We start from the raw sequence: 20,330 nt of genomic DNA, 5'->3' as shown, positions 1-20,330 counted from the left end.
TGACTGCTGTTGGCATGTTACTGGGTGGGACTGACCCACAGGCTAATGGCTATGAGGAATGGCTGTGACAAAGCTGTTATGGAGGGGCTGAACTTATGGAGTATATTCACTTTAATGGGGCTCTGATGCCTGATATGTCCACTCTTTGCGTCCGGCAGTAAGTGGATGGTGCTCTGGTGCAGTCTGAAGCAGGCACTATATATGTTGGCTCTGAGGTCTCTTTGGAGGTACTCCAGTGCAGGCCAATTTCAGCAGCTGCCTGTGTCTGGTGCAGAGCCACCTGGTAGAAGCTCAAAGTGATCTGCCTGTAGTGGACTTGGGGGTGCCTGGGCATTGTTGTGCTATGAACTCAGGCCAGCTGCCTGCTATTACTGGGATTTGAGTCATTTGCAAGAAGTACAGGGTTCCCTGAGACCAGCTGGTGTTTGTTTATGGTTTGTAGATTCTTGAGAGATTTTAGGAAAGTGTGCAGTTCAGGCCCAGGCAAGCAGCTTCTGTGGTTAGCCTCTAAAAGAAGTTCACACTCACCAAAACCGGTTTGGCTCAGTGGATAGAGCGTCGGCCCACGGACTGAAAGGTCCCAGGTTCTATTCCGGTCAAGGGCATGCACATTGGTTGCGGGCACATCCCCAGTAGAGGGTGTGCAGGAAGCAGCTGGTTGATGTTTCTCTCTCATCGATGTTTCTAGCTTTCTATCCCTCTCCCTTCCTCTCTGTAAAAAAAAAAAATCAATAAAATATATTTTTAAAAGAAGTTCACACTCGATGTGAACTGAGTGGATCTGATTCTCAGAGAATCACCAAGGTGAGGTGAGAGAGGTGTTAGCCAGATTAATGGGAATGCAGATTTGTGGCCCACCTGTGCCTGTAGGCTTGGTGTGGTCAAGGCTCAGCAAAGGAACAATAGTGCCTTCAGCATGTTAGTTAGGGAGAACTGCCCCTCCAGCCTTCTATCTGAAGCCAGACAACTCATTTGCTCTTGGAGTATCGAGATAAAGCTCTAACCAATTGAACTATCCATCCAAGACCAATATTTACCTTTTATATAACTAAATAGATATATATATATATATAGATGTTAATATGCGAAGTTAAAAAGCAATATTTTGAAATTCAGATTTTATATAGGTAGTCTTATGTTTTTGTACGTTATATTAGATTTCTTATAACTAACTGGTTAATGTTTCATTTAAATCTCAGTTGTACTTCAGTTACTTGGAAATATATGTGTTATAAATCCAAAGTTTTTGCTATTGGGAAAGGAAGAAGAATTTATACTTGCTCATTTATACATTTCTATAAAGTACACAGAATTTCACTGTAGATTTGGCTTACCTGCTATGTTTTTTAGTTTACTTACAACATCTATTTGCTCAATTTTTAGTGTATACACTATTGTCGCTCATGATGACTTAGGTTCAATTCTCACTTTTAAAATATCATCCTTTGTCATATATTTTCTCCCATGTTCTCCAGCTATTCATATCATTTGCAATTTTTATGAATATATACTTGATAGTCTAAAATTAATTTCAACTGGAAATGTTTTTGTCAATACTGGGAAATAAACTTGATGATCAAATATAACTGGGACATTTAAAATATTTCTGTAAAAAATAAGAGAAGATGAAATATTAAAATACTTGTTTGAATAGGTCTTTTAGGAACCCTACCTCATAAAGACACATAATAATCCTATGTGGAAATTTCCTTCAAATATCCCATGACTTTTTAGTTGAATATCTATGATTTAGACTTGAGTAATTGACTTGTGTAATATTTTGTCTTCTCTACATTTAACCAAATGTTCCTGAAAACCAGAAGAACATCCCTAGGCAAATATTATTCTGTGTAAGTTTTTTAAATAAAAAATCAGCAAGAATAAGGCAAGATATGGGGAGAAATGTTTTTAACATAGTGTCCTAAATACCTGTAAAATACTTAATCCTATTTATCTCAAGATTATCTATAAAGAATAAACTATTTTGAAAATCATCCTATGCTGTCTGTCCCATTAACCATAAATTCTTGAGATTTATTCAAGACATAATTTCTGACTGACATTGCTATTAAATAAACTGTGGTCCTTATGATTTGAGATGTTGCATAATACCCACCTATCATCTTTTCTCTAAAAAGCTGTGCAAGTCAATTGCTGAATGAACAGGAAGATACAATATCAGTTGTCCCTGGGCAGATTATACAATATGTTGCCTTAGTAATTTTACCATGAATTGTTGCATTATAATCATTTTGATAGTTCAATAACATTTTAAAAAATGAAAATGCTTAGAGTATGCTAATGTAGGCATGCATTAAATACTTACAATACCAACTCATTATAAATAAAGAAATTACAGCCTTAGTCGGTTTTGCTCAGTGGATAGAGCATCAGCCTGTGGACTGAAGGGTCCCAGGTTCGAGTCTGACCAAGGGCACATGCCTGGGTTGCAGGCTCGATCCCCAGTAGGGAGCATGCAAGAGGCAACTGATCAATGATTCCCTCATCATTAATGTTTCTCTCTCTCCCTTTCCCTTCCTCTCTGAAATCAATAAAGAAATATAGTTAAAAAATAATAAAAAATAAATAAATAAATAAATAAATAAATAAATTACAATGCAGTTGGAAGGTAGATATGAGGAGAAATCTTATTCTATTTGCTAAGACTCTAGTAGCTAAAATATAAAATGTTCCAATAAAATGGTCAAAAGATAAAAAATGCTTTTATTAGTCACATTTTAACAATTTTAATATTAATAAATATTTTAAATGAAAATGTACTTATGTCAATCTTTGAGATATATATATATATATATATATATATATATATATATATATATAAACTATGGAGCTTTCTCATGACTAGATTTTATGGGGAAAATGCAGCAAAATTAAAATATTTCTTTTATTCGCTGATTGTATTATATAAGTAATTTTAATTTTCACAACTTATATTGTATATAAGTTGTGAAAATTAAATCAATTCTGATTAGTAGGGGAGATATAGCCAAATTTGTTAAAGGATGATTTTTCAAACTTATTCTATTACAAGTATCCATAGAATTAAAGTGGTTGAATTTTATTTAGGCCTTCAATTATTGAAATGTACCATTTCCCTTCCTCTACTTCCACCCTTTGACAATAAAAGTAATATGATTCCAGGCCTGGCCAGTATGGCTCAGCAGTTGTAAAATACAGAAAATATACAGTTAACATTTTATACATAAATACAGTTTTCCCTTTGAAACTGGAATGCCAAACATAATGTAAATCCTGAGTCTCAAATGTGTTTTAATCTGGGCCTTCTCTCTTCAGACATTTAAATTTTGATTTCTTCCAGAGAACAGTTACAAAGTTCTTTTACTATTTTCTCCACTATGACTTCTGTTTGTGATTTAGATGAACTGTGAAAGAGCTAGGGTGCAGGACAAAGGAGTGGCAGCAATGCAAGAGGGTAAGAAATACCACTACACAATCTTTTGACATGCAAGCAATAAATAAATACATACATGGATGCATGCATACATACATGCAAACATGACATAACATAACATAACATAACATAACATAACATAACATAACATAACAAACATAACTAACATAACATAACTTAGAGAAAAGATATCCTAATCTGCCCTATGCTTTTCAAAGACAAGTCGATTTGAGGGAGATCTTCAAGTCTGGGTAGCTGTCAGTTTTCAGTACAGAGGACACTTAACCTTTTTGATTGACATCCCCTTTTTAGAGGCTAGTGTGACATAAGAACAATGGGTCTATCTACACTAATAAAAGAGAAAGATGCAAATTGACCATACCTCTGTGATGCCCACCAGCCAATCAGGAGTGAGTATGCAAATTAATCCATAAAACGATGACTGGTTAATTTGCATACACAGGCACGGAGCGAAGACTGAAGGCTCTGGCCCGAGCGAAGACTGAAGACTGAAGACTGAAGAGGCTTGGCTTCTCCGCTGTTGCCAGAGTGGAGAAGCCAAGCCTCGCTGCAGCCAGAGTGGAGAAGCTTAGCCTCGATGCTTGGCTTCTCCGCTGTGACTGGAGTGAAGGCCTGGGTTCCGGGTGCCAGAGGAAAACTGGTGCCAGCAGCTAGGGGAAGGAAGGCGTATTGCACAAATCTTCATGCAACGGGCCTCTAGTCTTTTAATAAAGGTGAAATGTTTAAGATCTGTTAAGCAGGGGCTGTTATACATGATGTTTTGTGACCATTTTTCCTTTCTAAAATGATTTGCTAATCTATTAATTTGGAAACTCAAGCTTCTCATTAGAATACTGAACTTTATAATGGTCATTTTCTTTAAAAAAAATCTACCAGTAAAAGACTTGTAGATGATGAGAGGCTGTCATTTAGAAAGCTTTTGTTACATTTTTTTCAAAACATTTCAAGATGTACATATTATAGACAGCTTGCACCTGCTAAGAGAAGTGGCACATTGAGACAATTATTAGGATAATTCAAGAAATAAAAACATAATACCCTAAACTTTCACAGTGATAATCTGTAAGTATTTACAAAAGTTAATTTGAGGGAGGGCACCTATTATCTAGATAAGTGCTTAATAAATTCAGTAGTATAGTTCATCCCCAACATCTCAAACAATGATCCATATTGTGTGCTTAAGCCTATTTAAATTATTGCTATAGTTTGGAGAATCACTTAATTAACATAACTTAAAATAAAAGAACTCTTGTTTGTTCTAGCATTTTAATAATTCAAAAGCAGCATAGAAAAAAATAGAATTTTGAAGTTAGATAAAGCCTGGTTCAAAGCACTTCCTTCTTATTTATTCACTATGTGATCTTGCCTGAGCTAATCAATCTCTTCCACTCTCACTTTCCTCCTCTGTATAATTGGCATAATAGTCCCTGCATTTTCATAGAGTAGTTTTGATGATTGAGATAACATATTAAATGAGATAATGTGTATAACATTATCTTATCTGAATGGTGCTTGAAATATACTAGTAGGTATTCAATAATAGTTCTTTTCTTTCCTCTTACATTAGCTTTGTCCAATACTGAACTACAAAGTAGTAAGTAGTTGTAGTTCATGGGAAATGTACATTAAAAATAGTGCAGTCTAAAATTAATAAGACCCTTTGCTATTTAAAAATGTGTAGTGATTTTAATGATGACTTTCTTTGAAGAGCATTTTATAGGAAAATTTTGCTTTTTGACCTCCCTTTTACATTTTTAAAAAATATGCCATAGACATTATATGATAGATATACTTATAGATTAAGAAAAGCTGTTTACAACTACTATTGCAATACAAGCTAAGAAAGTAAGAATATGTTTTACCTAACTTCGCTAAATACCAAAGTAATACAGAGCTATTAGATCCTCAAGAAGAAAGCCAATTCATTTCAAGTCATGATATCCCCTAAAACTGAAGTATTATATATAAAAGCTAAACAATGCCAAATGGATTTGGCTGAAATCAAAAGCCAAACCTATTTCTTTTCTTTCATCTTCAACGTTCCATTTCCTAGGAGTATGACCTTAGTCAAACATCTATTAAAGTCAGCTTTTGATCTCAACCCCTTTTTGGGGTTAAAAAAAAAAAGTCAATCCTTAAATTTTTCTTCTAGACACAATCACTCTATTGTGTTTTAATGTTCTGGTAGTATGTGAGTAAATAGGATTCTCTGATATATGTGATAGAAGACTGGTTAAATGAGACCATCATTTTTTGTGTCACAGACAAGCATCAAAAGGAAGCATTCTTCAGAAGCTATTAACTGGAAAAAAATCCCTCCAGGTTAGTGGAAACATGTTAACTGGTCAGTCTGCTGCCTTTTAGGTCCTTTGATGAAAGTACCTTGTAATTTTATAACAGGTAGCTGCTCATTTGTAATGTAATTTTATCTTCACCAGTCATAACTATTCTATGATTACTCAGGGACAAACCTGTTTTACTCCATTGATTTTTTAAAAATTTAAAACTTTGTTTTAAAAATATCTTGAAACCTCTAGGAAGGATTATGCATTTTTATTATTTCTTATATATTAAACTAGAGGCCCGATGCACAAAATTTGTGCATAGGGGGGGGCAGCTGTGTCCCTCAGCCCAGCCTGAACCCTCTCCAATCTGGGACCACTCAGGGGATGTCTGACTGCCTGTGGGATTGGGCCTAAACTAGCAGTCAGACATCCCTCTTACAATCCGGGACTGCTGGCTCCCAACCACTTGCCTGCATGCCTGCCTGATTGCTCCTAACTACTTCTGCCTGCCAGCCTGATCAACCCCTAACCACTCCCCTGCCAGCCTGATTGACACCTAACTGCTCCCCTGCCTGCCTGATCGCCCCCAACTGCCTTCCCTGCTGGCCCAGTTGCCCCCAACTGCCCTCCCCTGAAGGCCTGGTTCCTCCCAACTGCTCTCCCCTGCAGGTATGGTCCCCCCCAACTGCCCTCCCCTGCCAGCCTGGTCACCCCTAACTGCCCTCCCCTCCCCTGCCAGCATGGTCCCACCCAACTGCCCTCCCCTGCTGGCCTGATCGCCCACAACTGCCCTCCTCTGCCAGCCATCTTGTGGTGGCCATCTTGTGACCACATGGGGGCTGCCATCTTGTGTGAGGGCGTGATGGTCAATTTTCATATTACCTCTTTATTGTATAGGATACATTATAGGGAAATTGTCATGATGTATTAAACATACAAGAAACATGACAAAACATGATTATTAGTTGAATTAAAAAGAAAATGGTATTTGATATCTGTGTATGGATAGGTATGTGACTACTGTTTACCCATATGTATGACTATATTTTAAGTATTGAAAATCTTTATACCTCACTTTATAAATATTCTATAAAATGGTAAATTCATTATAACACATTTATTAAGTACTGTATACCTGTAAGACAACATTTTAGATCCTGTTATGAGAATAAAAATGAATAAGACATAGTTGGTACTCTATAGAAGCTTTCAGAGCCTTCATTTTAAGTGGGAAACTGAGACCTACTTATAGACATAATCATAGGAAAAGTGCAGAAAGTGATAAATATGTTCATATAAACATATTTAAGTGGAGTATTGGGGAAATTTTAAAAAAGATAATTATTTCCAGTTGTGAGAATTAAAGAAGGCCTTTTGGAGTTGATGGCATTTAAGGTGTGCTTTAAAGATTGGTTAGGCTGCAATTGGTAAGACAGGGATAAAAGCATTCCAGGCAAAAGGGACAGTCTGCAAAGGTGTGAAGATGAACTAGTACTGAGTGTGCCTATGTAACAAAATATTCAGTCTGGTTAGAGTAGTAGGGCTATGATGGAAAAGAGTAGGAGCTCTGCCTCTAAAGATGGGTGGGTGTAGATTGTGGGAGTTTATAAATATCAGATTTAGAGTTCTGGACTTTATTCTATAGGCAGTGGTGAACCACTAACCATATTTGTGTGAGTGAGGAATGTGAAAATACTGCTTTTTACCAAAATATCCCTGATAACAGAGAATGAGATAGATTCAAGAGGGACAGAATTAGGGGCAGGGAGATCACTTAGGAAGTCCTTCAAGTAGAATAGCTGAGAAGGAAGAACCTCTTAAGAAGTGATTGTGAAATTCTTAGTTCATTTTAAAGAGTCAAGATATCCTTTTTAGATTCATAATGTATGACTCTGAAATAATACAATTTAAAATCTGCTATGGAAAATTGTTGTTGTATTCAAAATTACTGGTAGAGGAATTCAAACTAAAAAGTAAAATCCACTTTATCTATGTATAATCTGATTATTTCATATGGAACTTTCTTTTTTTATGTTAAGCTACCCCCTTTTATGTGTTTTTATTTAATAGATCCAGACATAGAAGCATAGAACAGATTGAGGAATCTTAGAGGGAAGGCAGGGGTGTGTGTGGGCAGGGAGAGATTAAGCAGGGAATTTATATGCATATATGCATAGCCCATGGACACAGACAATAGTGTGGTAAAGGCCTGGGGGAATGAAGGATGGAGGGGGTAGGGGGTCAATGGAAAAAAAGGGGGGCATCTGTAATACTTTCAACAATAAAGATAATTTTTAAAAAAAATTCACATGGAACTTTCTAAAATTCCTGTGCTCCCAAGTAAAATGCCACCAGCCAGAGCAAACATTTGTTTTAAAATGCATCAATCCTACCTGAGATACATGGCAATTATTTAAAAAACAGCACGTATAACAAAACTAAGATCCAGTGTTCTTTTCTTTAAAAAATAGAGTAATAACTGGTTAAGAGGAAGTTGAATTTGACAGAGTTGAAGAAGTTTTATTACCAGTATCACCAACATGAAGAATGGTGATATGTATCACCTTGAAATTATACCTTTGAATTGGGAAAGACCATGATTTATGCCAATATTTTGTGCAAATACTATAGTCTTTATGAAAACACAGCCTTCCTGCAATATCAAAGTCCTAGCAGAATAACAAAGGGAAAGGAACAAAATGATTGAAATGAAAGGGAATAATCAGAACATAGTTTGTTGAACTAGAATCTGAGATAATGTTTCTGTTCTCATTTTATTGGTTTTGTACATACTATCTTATTCACATAAACAATAGCCATTGAAATTTACAAAGCCACAAAAGATCTATTTCCTTGAGTCATCATTAAGATGGTGTAGTGTTCCTAACATTGTGCTGGGCTATTCCATCCTCATCTATGTCACAGCTGCTTGTGTTTGTTTACCTCTAGCTATGACAGTTTTGAGATCACACATTTTATGATCAAAATATTTGTAATTCTTAGTGAAAAAAAGATTAAGAAATATATAATTGTCTTTGTGGCTCCTGTTTCATTTGATCCATTTGAGTTAGTGTGCCCCTTTAGCAACCTCAACTTACTGGTTGCAAGTAGAAAAAAATGTTATGTATCCTTTATGAATTTATTGTTATTAGGACTATGACAGAATTCAGGAAACCAGAAAGAATATGCCATCTTATAAAACATCCATTAGCCCCCAGCTCCATGCAGAATCCTTTTTATTGTGTGTGTGTGTGTGTGTGTGTGTGTGTGTGTGTGTGTGTGTGTTTATCTCCTCTATTAATAATATGGCCTAATTATTTGATTAAGAATTATTTTTATATTATTCAAGCACTAACTCGTATATATCAGATAGTAACACGGGCATGCTGGATAAGGTCAAAATTCTCCTGTTCTATTCTACTGGGCCATAATAAAATACTTGATGCCTATAGTTCAAACATGTCAACTTAGTATCTTAACTGAGGATACATTTTTCACCACAATTTTAGGAGAAAACCATGCCCATTAGATTTTTTTTTTTTTAGTGTTGTATATCAATACGTCATAATTCCCTAAACTCTGTACATCCTGGTAGTGATACTTCTCTAAGAAGAAAGACTATTTAACTAAAACAGCATGTGATGTAAAAGAATTATTGGCTATGCCACTCTGGCAGCAAGGTTTTTCTGGTCCTAGAAATTTAGTATATTTTTAATATGAAAATGACACTAACAAACTTTAGTTATATTTGATTATTAAAAATGCAATAGACTGGTGAGTTTAAAAAACGATGAAAGTGTTATCGCACTGTATTTTATGAGGAAAATAATGTAAGCTTTGAAAAATAATCTTGCCGATTTCTTGTCTGTTGAAGATTCAAGGATAAGAGCCATGTTCTCATAATATTTATTTACTCTCCCTATAACTTATATAATAAATATTCATGTTGATGGTTGTTTCAGGTATCTTTAAGTGATTATACATACAGATAGCTAATAGAGACATAGTTATCACTATTCATATCTCAAAGCATAGAGTTTAATATAATTATTAGCAGTGGGCATAATTAAGACTTTCTACCTTATCTCTTGTTTTCTGAAGGTTTAGAATTAATCTCTTAAAAGTTTTAGATTTAATAGAATAAGCAGTCCCATTTCCTTAAATATTATACAAATGGAAATCTCTGATAAGTGACCATAAGTTAATTCCTACCTTCATATCAATACAAGTACTGCTAACTTCATGTGCTTCTTAAACTGAAAAGACAAGCTCTGTTGCAAAATTTTTCACATAATTATGTTCAATATAACATATTGGTTTGCTTTCTAAAACAGATGCTTGATGAATACTGTAAGCATAAGCAGTTGATAAAGAATGACACCATCACAGTGAAAAAACATAACAAAAACAGAACTATTGGTACCATCAGTGTTTTGGTGAACCATCTCTGTCTTTGCCCAGTTCTTACATTTGTTGTTATATCTTGGCAGGAAGTTCAGGCAGAATGTGATTGTGAAGATAATGCATAACATACCTACTACTAGAAAGTCATGCACAATTACTAGTATTGGGGAGGTAGCCTTTTTTCTTCACCCTGGTGGCATCCATTCACAGCATCCATTTGGTTATTCTATAGTCATTCCCTGGGCACCACAACCCATTACTGTGGCAGACACCAATGAAAGCAAAATTTAAGAGTAATACATATGTGTCCTTATTCCCCCATTCCCCCCCACATGCCCTGCTCGTGCCTTCACCCCCCTAGTGTCTATGTCCATTGGTTATGCTTGTATGTAAGCAAACAAGTCCTTTGGTTAATTTTTTCCCCTTCCCCGCACCCTCCCCTGCCTTCCCTCTGAGGTTTATGTAGTACCTTAATCAATAAAGAAGAAAAAAAAAAAAGACAGAGAGAAACATAAATGTGAGAGAAACACATTGACTGGTTGCTTCCTGCATATGCCCCGACCAGGGTCCAGGCCAGAGAGGACCTTTCAACCCAGGTATGTGCTCTTGACCAGAATTGAACCCTTGACCAGAATCGAACACGAGACCCTTTGGTCTGCAGGCCGATGCTCTATCCACTGAGCTAAACAGCTAGGGCTTTATTTATTCAGTACATTGATAGGGGTGACAATGGTCACCATGAACATATAGGTTTTGTGTGTGGATTTCTATGTTACAAGATCTGTTATATTGCACTGTGCCTCATTTCTTTTTAGTGCTAAATAATATTCCATTGTTTGGATGTACTACGGTTTATTTATTTATTCACCTACTGAAGGATATCTTGATTGCTTCCTTGAACCTCATTTTAAAGAAAATAAAATTGATTCTGAGAGGAGATAAAATGATTAAAACGGGAATATAATTAGCTATAAATAAATCAGTTTTTAATATCTAGTCCTTCTGATTCCTTGTGCAATATTTTTTTCCAAAACAATTTGGACCAAACACTATCCTTACAATTTTCTGAGATTCTTCCTGATATTCTATACTACTAGAGGCCTGGTGCAAGAAATTCGTGCATGGCGGGGGGGGGGTGTCCCTCAGCCCAGTCTGCACCCTCTCCAATCTGGAAACCCTCTTACAATCCAGGACTGCTGGCTCCCAACTGCTCACCTGCCTGCCTTCCTGATTGTCCCTAACCGCTTCTGCCTGCCAGCCTGATCACCCCCTAACCACTCCCCTGCCAGCCTGATTGATGCCTAACTGCATGGTTGGCCCTAACTGCCCTCCCCTGCAGGCCTGGTCCCCCCAAACTGCTCTCCCCTGCAGGCCTGAGTCCTCCCCAACTGCCCTTTCCTGCAGGCCCAGTCACCCCAACTTCCCTCCTCTGCTGGCCTGGTCACCATAACTGCCCTCCCCTGAAGGCTTGATTGCCCCCCCAACTTCCATCCCTTGCAGGCCTGGTCCCTCCCAACTGACCTCCCCTGCTAGCCATCTTGTGGCAGCCATCTTGTGTCCATATGGGGGCAGCCATCTTTGACCACATGGGGGCAGCCATCTTGTGTGTTGGAGTGATGGTCAATTTGCATATTACTCTTTTATTAGATAGGCTAGAGGCCTGGTGCACAGGTGGGGGCCGGCTGGTTTGCCCTGAAGGGTGTCCCGGATCAGGGTGGGGGTTCCCTTGGGGCATGGGGCGGCCTGGGCAAGCATCCTGTGGTGGTTTGCAGACCGGCCACGCCTCTTGGTAACCCAAGCAGAGGCCCTGATATCTGGGATTTATTTATCTTCTATAATTGAAACTTTGTAGCCTTGAGCAGAGGCCAGGGCCAGCCAGGGCGGGCGGGAAGCTTGGCTTCCTTCATTGCCGGGGAAACCCAAGCCTCCTGCTCACTCCGTGGCCACTGCCATCCTGTTTGTGTTAATTTGCAAACTCGCTCCTGATTGGCTGGTGGGTGTGGCTTGTGGGTGTAGTGGAGGTAGAGTCAATTTGCATGTTTCTCTTATTAGTGTAGATTAGAGGTAAACTTACCTTTGCTTATGCTGTGTAGCATAGGCCTGATAAAGAAACATATAAAGCTTTCTATTACATTAAGTTGTCCTAATTTTAAAAGGGATAATTCTGGTTTTAGGTATAACAGCTGCAGCAATGGCTGAGGCAATGAAGCTACAGAAGATGAAGCTTATAGCTGTGAACACTCTTCAGGGAAATGGAAGTCAAAATGGGGCAGAATCAGAACCTGATGATCTTAATTATAATACAGGTAAGTGTCTTCAGATATCCAAGGCAGGTGACTCATTGATTTATTCTGTGATAGGAGAGAGGAGGGCTGAGGGGAGCAGGATAATAATATGTACACTTCAATTTTAAGCAGTTACTAATGAAGTATGCTTAATCCTATCTCTAACTTGTACATTGAAACTAGACAACCATTACAGGTCAGAATCCCATTTGAGGAAACACTGAATTATGTCCATTGTTTTGTTGTAGAGGAATTAAATACTAATTTTTATCTTGCTAGCTATTTCATCTTTTGCCTGCTAAGAGCTGCCCCCTTCTGCTTCATATCAGGCTTTTTTTACTTCAACTTTCTCTAAGTAATTTACCACTGAATGGTAGTTCTGAGAATTCACCTTGGGTGGGCTGCAGTCTCTTTAGTTGGTGTACCACCTTTTTAGCTAAGTGAAGGCGCTGGCAGACTCCTGGTATTGTCAGCAGTGGCTAAAGAAAAGAGGAAGAACAAGGAGTCAGCAAGGAGAAAAAGATGAAAGGAAGAGAAAGATGCCTGTGGATTGAAATATCCCCTTCCTTTTCGTACTAGTTTTCTCTCCTTTACCTGTGATAATTATTCCTTATCTTTGATCACAAGACCACCCCTCACATCTCTTTTGGAATTAGGTGGGATTATAACTCTCAACATTTATGAATGTCTACATAAATAAATAAATAAATAAATAAATAAATAAATAAATACAGCTTAATTTTAGTGGGGAGTAAAAGGGGCAACAAAAGATGGTCTGAGAGGCCATAGGTTTCCAACCTAACATTTCAGGCAAATTCAATATAATATAATAGGCAGATTGGTAGCAGCCTCTTCTCTCTTCTTATAGACTCCTAGATGTTCAAGTATTGTGCGTCCTTATCTTGGAGGAAAAAGCAAAGGGGAAATTCTTGAATTAAATCAGTATGATGAAGTTAGTCTGAATTTAATGTAGTGTAGCTCTCCTCATCCTCCTCATCTAAAATTGAAAAGTTCATGGTGATTTATGAAAATTAGTCTTTAATCAATGCTCACAGTAGGTAATAATGGAAAAATGCATACTTTTGTGGATTCATCTAACTAGAAGCAAAACATAGATAAGATTAAAATTAACATTAAGCAAAAGAATAATAATAGTAAGAAATTACCTGTTACTATGTATTAAGTATCTCCCATGATTTTCCCTGTAGTTTACTTTTTAAAATGTAGATATTATTTACATATAATATTGTATAAGTTTAAGGTGCACAATGTATTGATTTGATACACTTATATATTGTAATATTATAATATTATTACCACCGTAGCATTATCTAACATCTTCACAATGTCACATCATTGTTTCTTTTTTTGTGAACATTTAAGATCTAGTCTTTTAATCAGTTTTAGTATATAATAAAGATATTGTTAACTATAATCACAATATCATATATTAGATATTGAGAACTTATTCATCTTCTACCTCCTGTGTTAACTCAGTTAATTCTTACCATATTCCCAGGTGGGGAGAGCATTTTCAATACTCACATTTTGCAAATCAGGAAACAGAGACACAAAGTTAGTAATTAGCAGAGATGTTTCAATCCCATGTCTGGTTAAGTGCAAAGTATTTGCCCTTTCCATGATCTTCCTTCTCTTCAGCACTGTTTTGTAACATGATTTTAATTTTATCAACCCTCTTGAATAAAAGTTGTTTTTATGATGAAGATACAATGATGAACTGATGATCCGTTTCCACAACTTAACATCTCTTAACTCATACTGGGTTCAAATCTTGGTGTCTTGGAAGTAACCAACAGTTGACAGGAATTCTCTTGTAAATAAAAATATTTTTGTACCAATAAATATTAGTGTGAGCTTAAGAAGTAACTCTGTCATTATTTTCTCAGATATACCAGTTTCTGAAAAAGACTTTGTACAAATATTTATGTTGTTACTTTATAATAAGATAGCATTAAACGTTTTGAGATCTATACTGGTGACCTAATTTCTAACATAGTAAATATTTAATTTTCTTAGTTATATATAATCTGGCTTAACACAAGATATCCATCATTATGATAAAAGAAAGTATTAGGTTTCCATATGTGTATAATGTTATACTTGATGTTATAGAAATGGAATTAGAGTAGTAACTGTGATCATGCAAAAATTATAGTTTATCCTTGTCTTGATGTAATGAAGGTAAGCAGATATAAAATAATGATGATAACAATAATACTAATAATAAATAGATGAAGTCTGTGAGGTTTTTATAGTTTATAAATGAACACTGCTGCCATGACCACACCTGTAAACCAGGTTCTGTTACCAATAGGGATTTTCTAAGCTATAACTTTATCTTGTGAGGGAAGAGGAGAGCAAGTAGACCTTAGCAGCAGCCTTTACCACTGAGGACGCCAGCAGCCCTCATGGCCACCATGGGTACCCAGAAACTTGCCTACTAAATGTCCTCAGAATCTTTGGCAATGGTTACTTCAGCTTATGGAGCAGTTCAAAGGCAACAATTCTGTTTCTTCCCGAGCCCCTAGATATGGGGTTTCTACTGTAACAGCTAGAGCCAGAGCCACTGCACCCCACCAGCCAACATACTAGTACTTATACCCACCCACAGATGGAGATATTTCCCCACTGATGTAAGTCCATAAAGGGTGAAATAGCTGCCTGCTGCTTCAAATGTGCAGACAGTAATGCAAGGCTATGGGACATAACAAGTCAAGAAAAATATTTCCACCAAATGACCACTATAATTGACCCCAAATAAATAGAGATCTATAAATTTCCTGACAAATAATTCAAATAATTGTTTTAAGGAAACTCAGAAAACTACAAGAGAACACAAATAATTCAATGAAATCAGGAAAATAGTACATGAACAAATGAGAAGTTTCACAAAAAGATAGGAATCATAAAAAAGAACCAAGCAGAAATTTTGGAGCTGAAGTATATAGTGACAAAAATGAAAAGCACAGTAGAGAGCTTCAATAACAATTCATTTAATCAGAAGGAAGAATCTACAAATTGAATATTTAGGTCATTTGAAATATTCTAGTCAGAGGAAGAGGAGAAAGAATGGAAAAGTAGAAAGAACACTTTGAAGATATATAGGATACCCTCAAAGGAACAGTATATGAATTTGAGGAAACCCAGAAAGAGAAGAGAGAGAAAAGGAGAAAAAAAGCTAATTTAAATAAATAATGGTTGAAAGTTTCTGAAATCTAGGGAGAAAAATTGACATCAACATTAATAAAGTTCAAAAATGTCCAAATAGAATCAACCCAAATAAGACTACACCGAGAAACATTACAGTAATATGTTGTTTAAATACACAGCTAGGTTTTGAGAATTGCATCCTTAAGTGATTTTATTCATTGTGCAAATAACTTAGCACAAACCTAGATAATGTAGCCTATTACACCTAGGCTATATGGTATAGCCTTTTGCTTCTAGGTTACAAACCTGTGCAGCATGTTACTTTACAGAATACTGAAGACAGTTGTTATACAATGATATTTATGTATCTAAACAAACATATCTAAACATAGAAAAATGTACAGTAAAAATACAGTTTAACAGATAAAAATGGTACACCTATTTAGGGCACTTACCATGAGTGAAGCTTGCAGGACTAGAAGATGCTTTAGATGAGTCAGTAAGTGAGTGATGAATGAACATGAAGACCTAAGATATTACTGTATTGTGATGTATTGTCCTATGGCATTACAAAGGCTATGATGTCACTGGATGATAGTTTTTCAGCTCTGTTATAAATTATGGGACCACAGTCATATGTATATGTAGTCCATAATTGACTGACATATCATTATGTGGCAAATGACTGTATAATTAAATTGTCAAAAGTCAATGACAGAGAGAAATTTGAAAGCAACATGATAAAAGTGATTTGTTACATATGAAGAAGCCATCATATGACTACAAGCATATTTCTCAGCAGTAGATTTGCAGAATAGGATATACTGGAACAAGATATTTAAAGATTTGGCAAAAGCAAACAGATGTAGCATAAATCTTATTGGCAAATGTAAATATATAGACAAATACAGATTAATGCAATGCAATGTTGTGCATAAATTACTTTTAACCCTAATACAAAACTTTAGGTAAAATATTATTAATTGATACTAAGTATGAAAAGAAGAAAACTCTGAATACAGTAATACAAAATGAGTGGGGGAGAGTAAAAGTGTAGTTTTTGTATGCAATAGAAGTTAAGTTATAAGCTTAAAATTAAGGTTTAAAGTATATGTTTTGTATAAGTCTTGAGTGAAATAACAAGTAAAAAACTATGATAGATACACAAAAGAAGAAGGAAAGCAAATTTGTACCAAAATAAACCAATAAAAAAGGAAGATAGCAAGAAAAGGAAAGAGGGGCAAATTAACTCCAAAATAGAAAACAATTCACAAAATGGCAACAATATATCTTTACTTATCATTAGTTCCTTTAAGTATAAGTAAATTAAAGTCACTAATGAAAATGCACTGAGTGGCTGGTGTGGCTCAGTTGGTTGAGCATTGTCCCATTACACCAAAAGGTTTCCATTTCCATTACCAGTCAGGCCACAGACAGCAGCTGAAGTCACAGAGAGATATCTCAACTGTTGGGGGTGCCACTGAAAACTCTGGGACCTAATTCCTTAGTTGGGCCCCCCAGCAGAGAGCACCAAAACTGAGGAGGGTACCCACATAACATCTGACTGCAAAAAGCAGTGGGGTGCTGTCTGCCAGGGAGTAACAGGTGAAAATTCAGGCACCCTCCCAACTCACAAAATTCCCTGTGGAGCCACGCACCCTGTGCTCTGACAGAGGGAGAGTGAAGTGGGCTGGGGCTGTGAGAACAGAAACCAGGACTGGGGACTTGGGAGATAGAGCTCAGAAGGCAGACACAGACACCCCAAGTAAAATATATGGTTGTCTAATCACTATGCTATACACCTGAAACTATTACAAAATAATATTGAATGTAAAATGTAATTGAAACAAAATTAAATAAATAAACATTCATTTATAATTAATTTTCTGAATAAATTAGATAGAAAAGAAACTTAACTCACAACATAAGGGCCACATATGAAAAGCCCACAGCCAACATCATAATCCATGCAGGGAAAATAAAGCTCTCCATCTACCTTTTGGTACAAAGCAAGGATGACCACTCTTATTTTTATTAATCTTTATTGATTAAGTGTTCTTGTCCTCCCATTGCCCCCCCCTCCACTCGTGCCCTCACCCCCCTAGTGTCTGTGTCCATTGGCTATGCTTATACGCATGCATGCAAGTCATTTGGTTGATCTCTCCCTCTTCCCGCCATCATCTCCTGCATCTGTTCAACATACTACTTAAGTCTCTCTCCAGAACAATTATGTAAAAGAAAGAAATAAAATACTTTTAAAGCCCTAGCCGGTTTTGTTCAGTGGATAGAGCATTGGCCCACAAACTGGTCTGGGTTAGATTCAGGTCAAGGGCACATACCTCAGTTGCAGCCTCAATCCCCAGCCCTGATAGCATGTGGGAGGCAACCATTCTATGTGTCTCATATTGATGTTTCTCTCTCTCTGTCTCTCTCCTTACCTTCCACTCTCTCTAAAAACCAATGGAAAAATATCCTTGGGTAAGGATTAACAAAAGAAAAGTTTTTTTGTTTTTTTTTTTAATTAGCAATGGGCCTGAATAGCCACTTCTCAAGTTAAGACATACAAATAACCAACAGTTATTTGAAATGGTGCTGTACTACACTAATCATTATGGAAATGCAAATTAAAGCCATGAGATATCACCTGGCACCTGTTAGAATTGCTATTATAAGAAAGACAAAAAAGATAAATATATTGGCATGGATGTGGAGAGGACTGAACAGTTGTATACTATTGGCAGTAATGTAAGTTGGCCAAACATTATGGAGGTTCTTCCAAATGCGGAGAGTAGAATGGTGCTTACCAGGGGCTAGAAGGTGGGGAAAATGGGGAGATGTTGGTCAAGGTGTACAAAGTTTCAGTTATACAAGATGAGTAAGTTTGGGAAATTTAATGTATGATAATGTGATTACAGTTGACAGCACTGTATTGAATATTTAAAGTGTTCTCAACACAAAAAAGAAAAAAAAAATGCTAACGTATGTGAGGTGATGGATATGTTAATTCACTTGATATTTTGATTATCTCACAATATATATCTATATTAAATAATTAAATTTATACCTTAAGTGTGTACAATTTTTATTTGTCAATTACACTTCAATAAATGTGGGGAAAAGTCTGGATAAATGGAACATCTGCTCATTGGAAATTAAGCTACAGTTCCTCAAGTGATCACTTGCAAATAGAGATTCCTATCAATAACTTTAAATATTAATTTTTTAAATAACCCAGGGACTGGTATGTCTTTGATCCCCTTTGGGTATCTTACTTCAGGATTTGAATTGTTTATGGTCTTTAACTTGTTTGAAATTAAAGACTGATTGATTTTTCTCTCTCTTTTTTTTAATGTTCATGGCTTTAATCTTTGATTTATTTTAGTGCCTTCCAAGAAGAGAAAAAAAAAAAAAGCATATGGATTGACAAGGGAGATGTCAGTTAACAATGTGTATGGTCTGATTAATGTTTATGGGCATGGTCTTCCTGAATGTTTATGGTTCAAGTAGAAATGGTAAATCAGACATTCTAACCAAAGGAAAGCTTGTTATTGGAGAATCACTCAGGTTATGTTTGCAAGATACATGTTACATTCAATCAGCCAAAGGAAAATCAGTCAATGCAGTAATAATATTCTATAAGTGGGTTATGAAGTATCATATGTGGAAAATATATTGAATATTTCATATAATTTGTGTGGTGACCTAGAGTCTGAGCATTAAATTGTGATCTAATGTAGTTATTTTCAGCTTTGGTTGCACAGAATTCCTATGGTAGAGTTGAAGTGAGTAGCAAATAATAGAGATTCCCTAAACTTCCAGTAGGTGAATGAAATCAGCAGTGTGACTAGTGATCATTAATAAGTCACTCCATAAGGGGTTAGAGTAATTCTTGAATATGATTCTTAAATAAATTGAATTTGTATTCACAATGTACACTATTCTAACAGTGAAAAAGTTAATATGTTGACACTATGGGAAAAAAGGCAAAAATTACTTGATTTCAAATGCTTATGATGTAAGAGAAGACATTTTTAAAAATCAAACAATATATAAATTACTATACTCTTAAATGGAATGTGATAAAAAGCAAAGAGAGGAACAAAGTACTGTGAGAATATAGAGAAAGAGGGACTTTCTTCTGAATAAGAAAACTAGGAAGGAATTTCAAGTGTAGGATGTGACATTGGAACTAGTCTTTGAAGAATGTGAAAGTGAAAATATGGATGGCATTGAATGATGTGTTAAGGAGACTGTACAATTGATTTTCCAGGGCAGTTATTTTCAAATAGTAGTTCTCGGAGCCTTCAGCCTATGTCTTGAAATTGGGTAAGAGTTGAGAATTTGGCTTGAAGAAATATTATGTTTGATAACTAGAAAACTTAATTGCATTCTTTGGTTAAATAACTGTAAAGCTTCTGTTGTTTACAATCATACTGGCAAGTATTTCTAAAATTAAAATTTAGAGGGCTAAGTGACTTAAATAATTAACTACAACCCTTCATACTACAGATGATGCTTGGAGGGTGAGAAATTTTCTTATTTTTGGTCAAACAGTTAGGGAATAAAAGCATTGGCACTAATCTTTCTGCTATAAAATTATGCCTCTGATATTTGCATTGATTTTCCACTATAATCTAAGGTACATAATGAAATTTATTTTCTTATTATTGGGTCTCAATGAATAAGCCTAAATATGGAGGTGCAGTTGATAGTGAGACTGTCATTAATTTG

General features: G+C 36.0%; 1 protein-coding gene across 1 annotated transcript in view; it reads left to right on the top strand.

The window, feature by feature from the left end:
* DACH2 (dachshund family transcription factor 2) overlaps positions 1 to 20,330 on the top strand; it is an 829,176-nt gene that overhangs the window by 524,025 nt on the left and 284,821 nt on the right. Inside the window, exon 4 of the mRNA XM_054720954.1 lies at positions 12,318 to 12,449. Within this exon, the coding sequence (XP_054576929.1) occupies positions 12,318 to 12,449 (132 nt within the window). The remainder of the gene's footprint in view (positions 1 to 12,317; positions 12,450 to 20,330) is intronic.

Source organism: Eptesicus fuscus, chromosome 1 (assembly GCF_027574615.1).
Source record: "Eptesicus fuscus isolate TK198812 chromosome 1, DD_ASM_mEF_20220401, whole genome shotgun sequence".
Taxonomy (NCBI): domain Eukaryota; kingdom Metazoa; phylum Chordata; class Mammalia; order Chiroptera; family Vespertilionidae; genus Eptesicus; species Eptesicus fuscus.
This window is presented reverse-complemented; position numbering and strand designations above follow the sequence as displayed.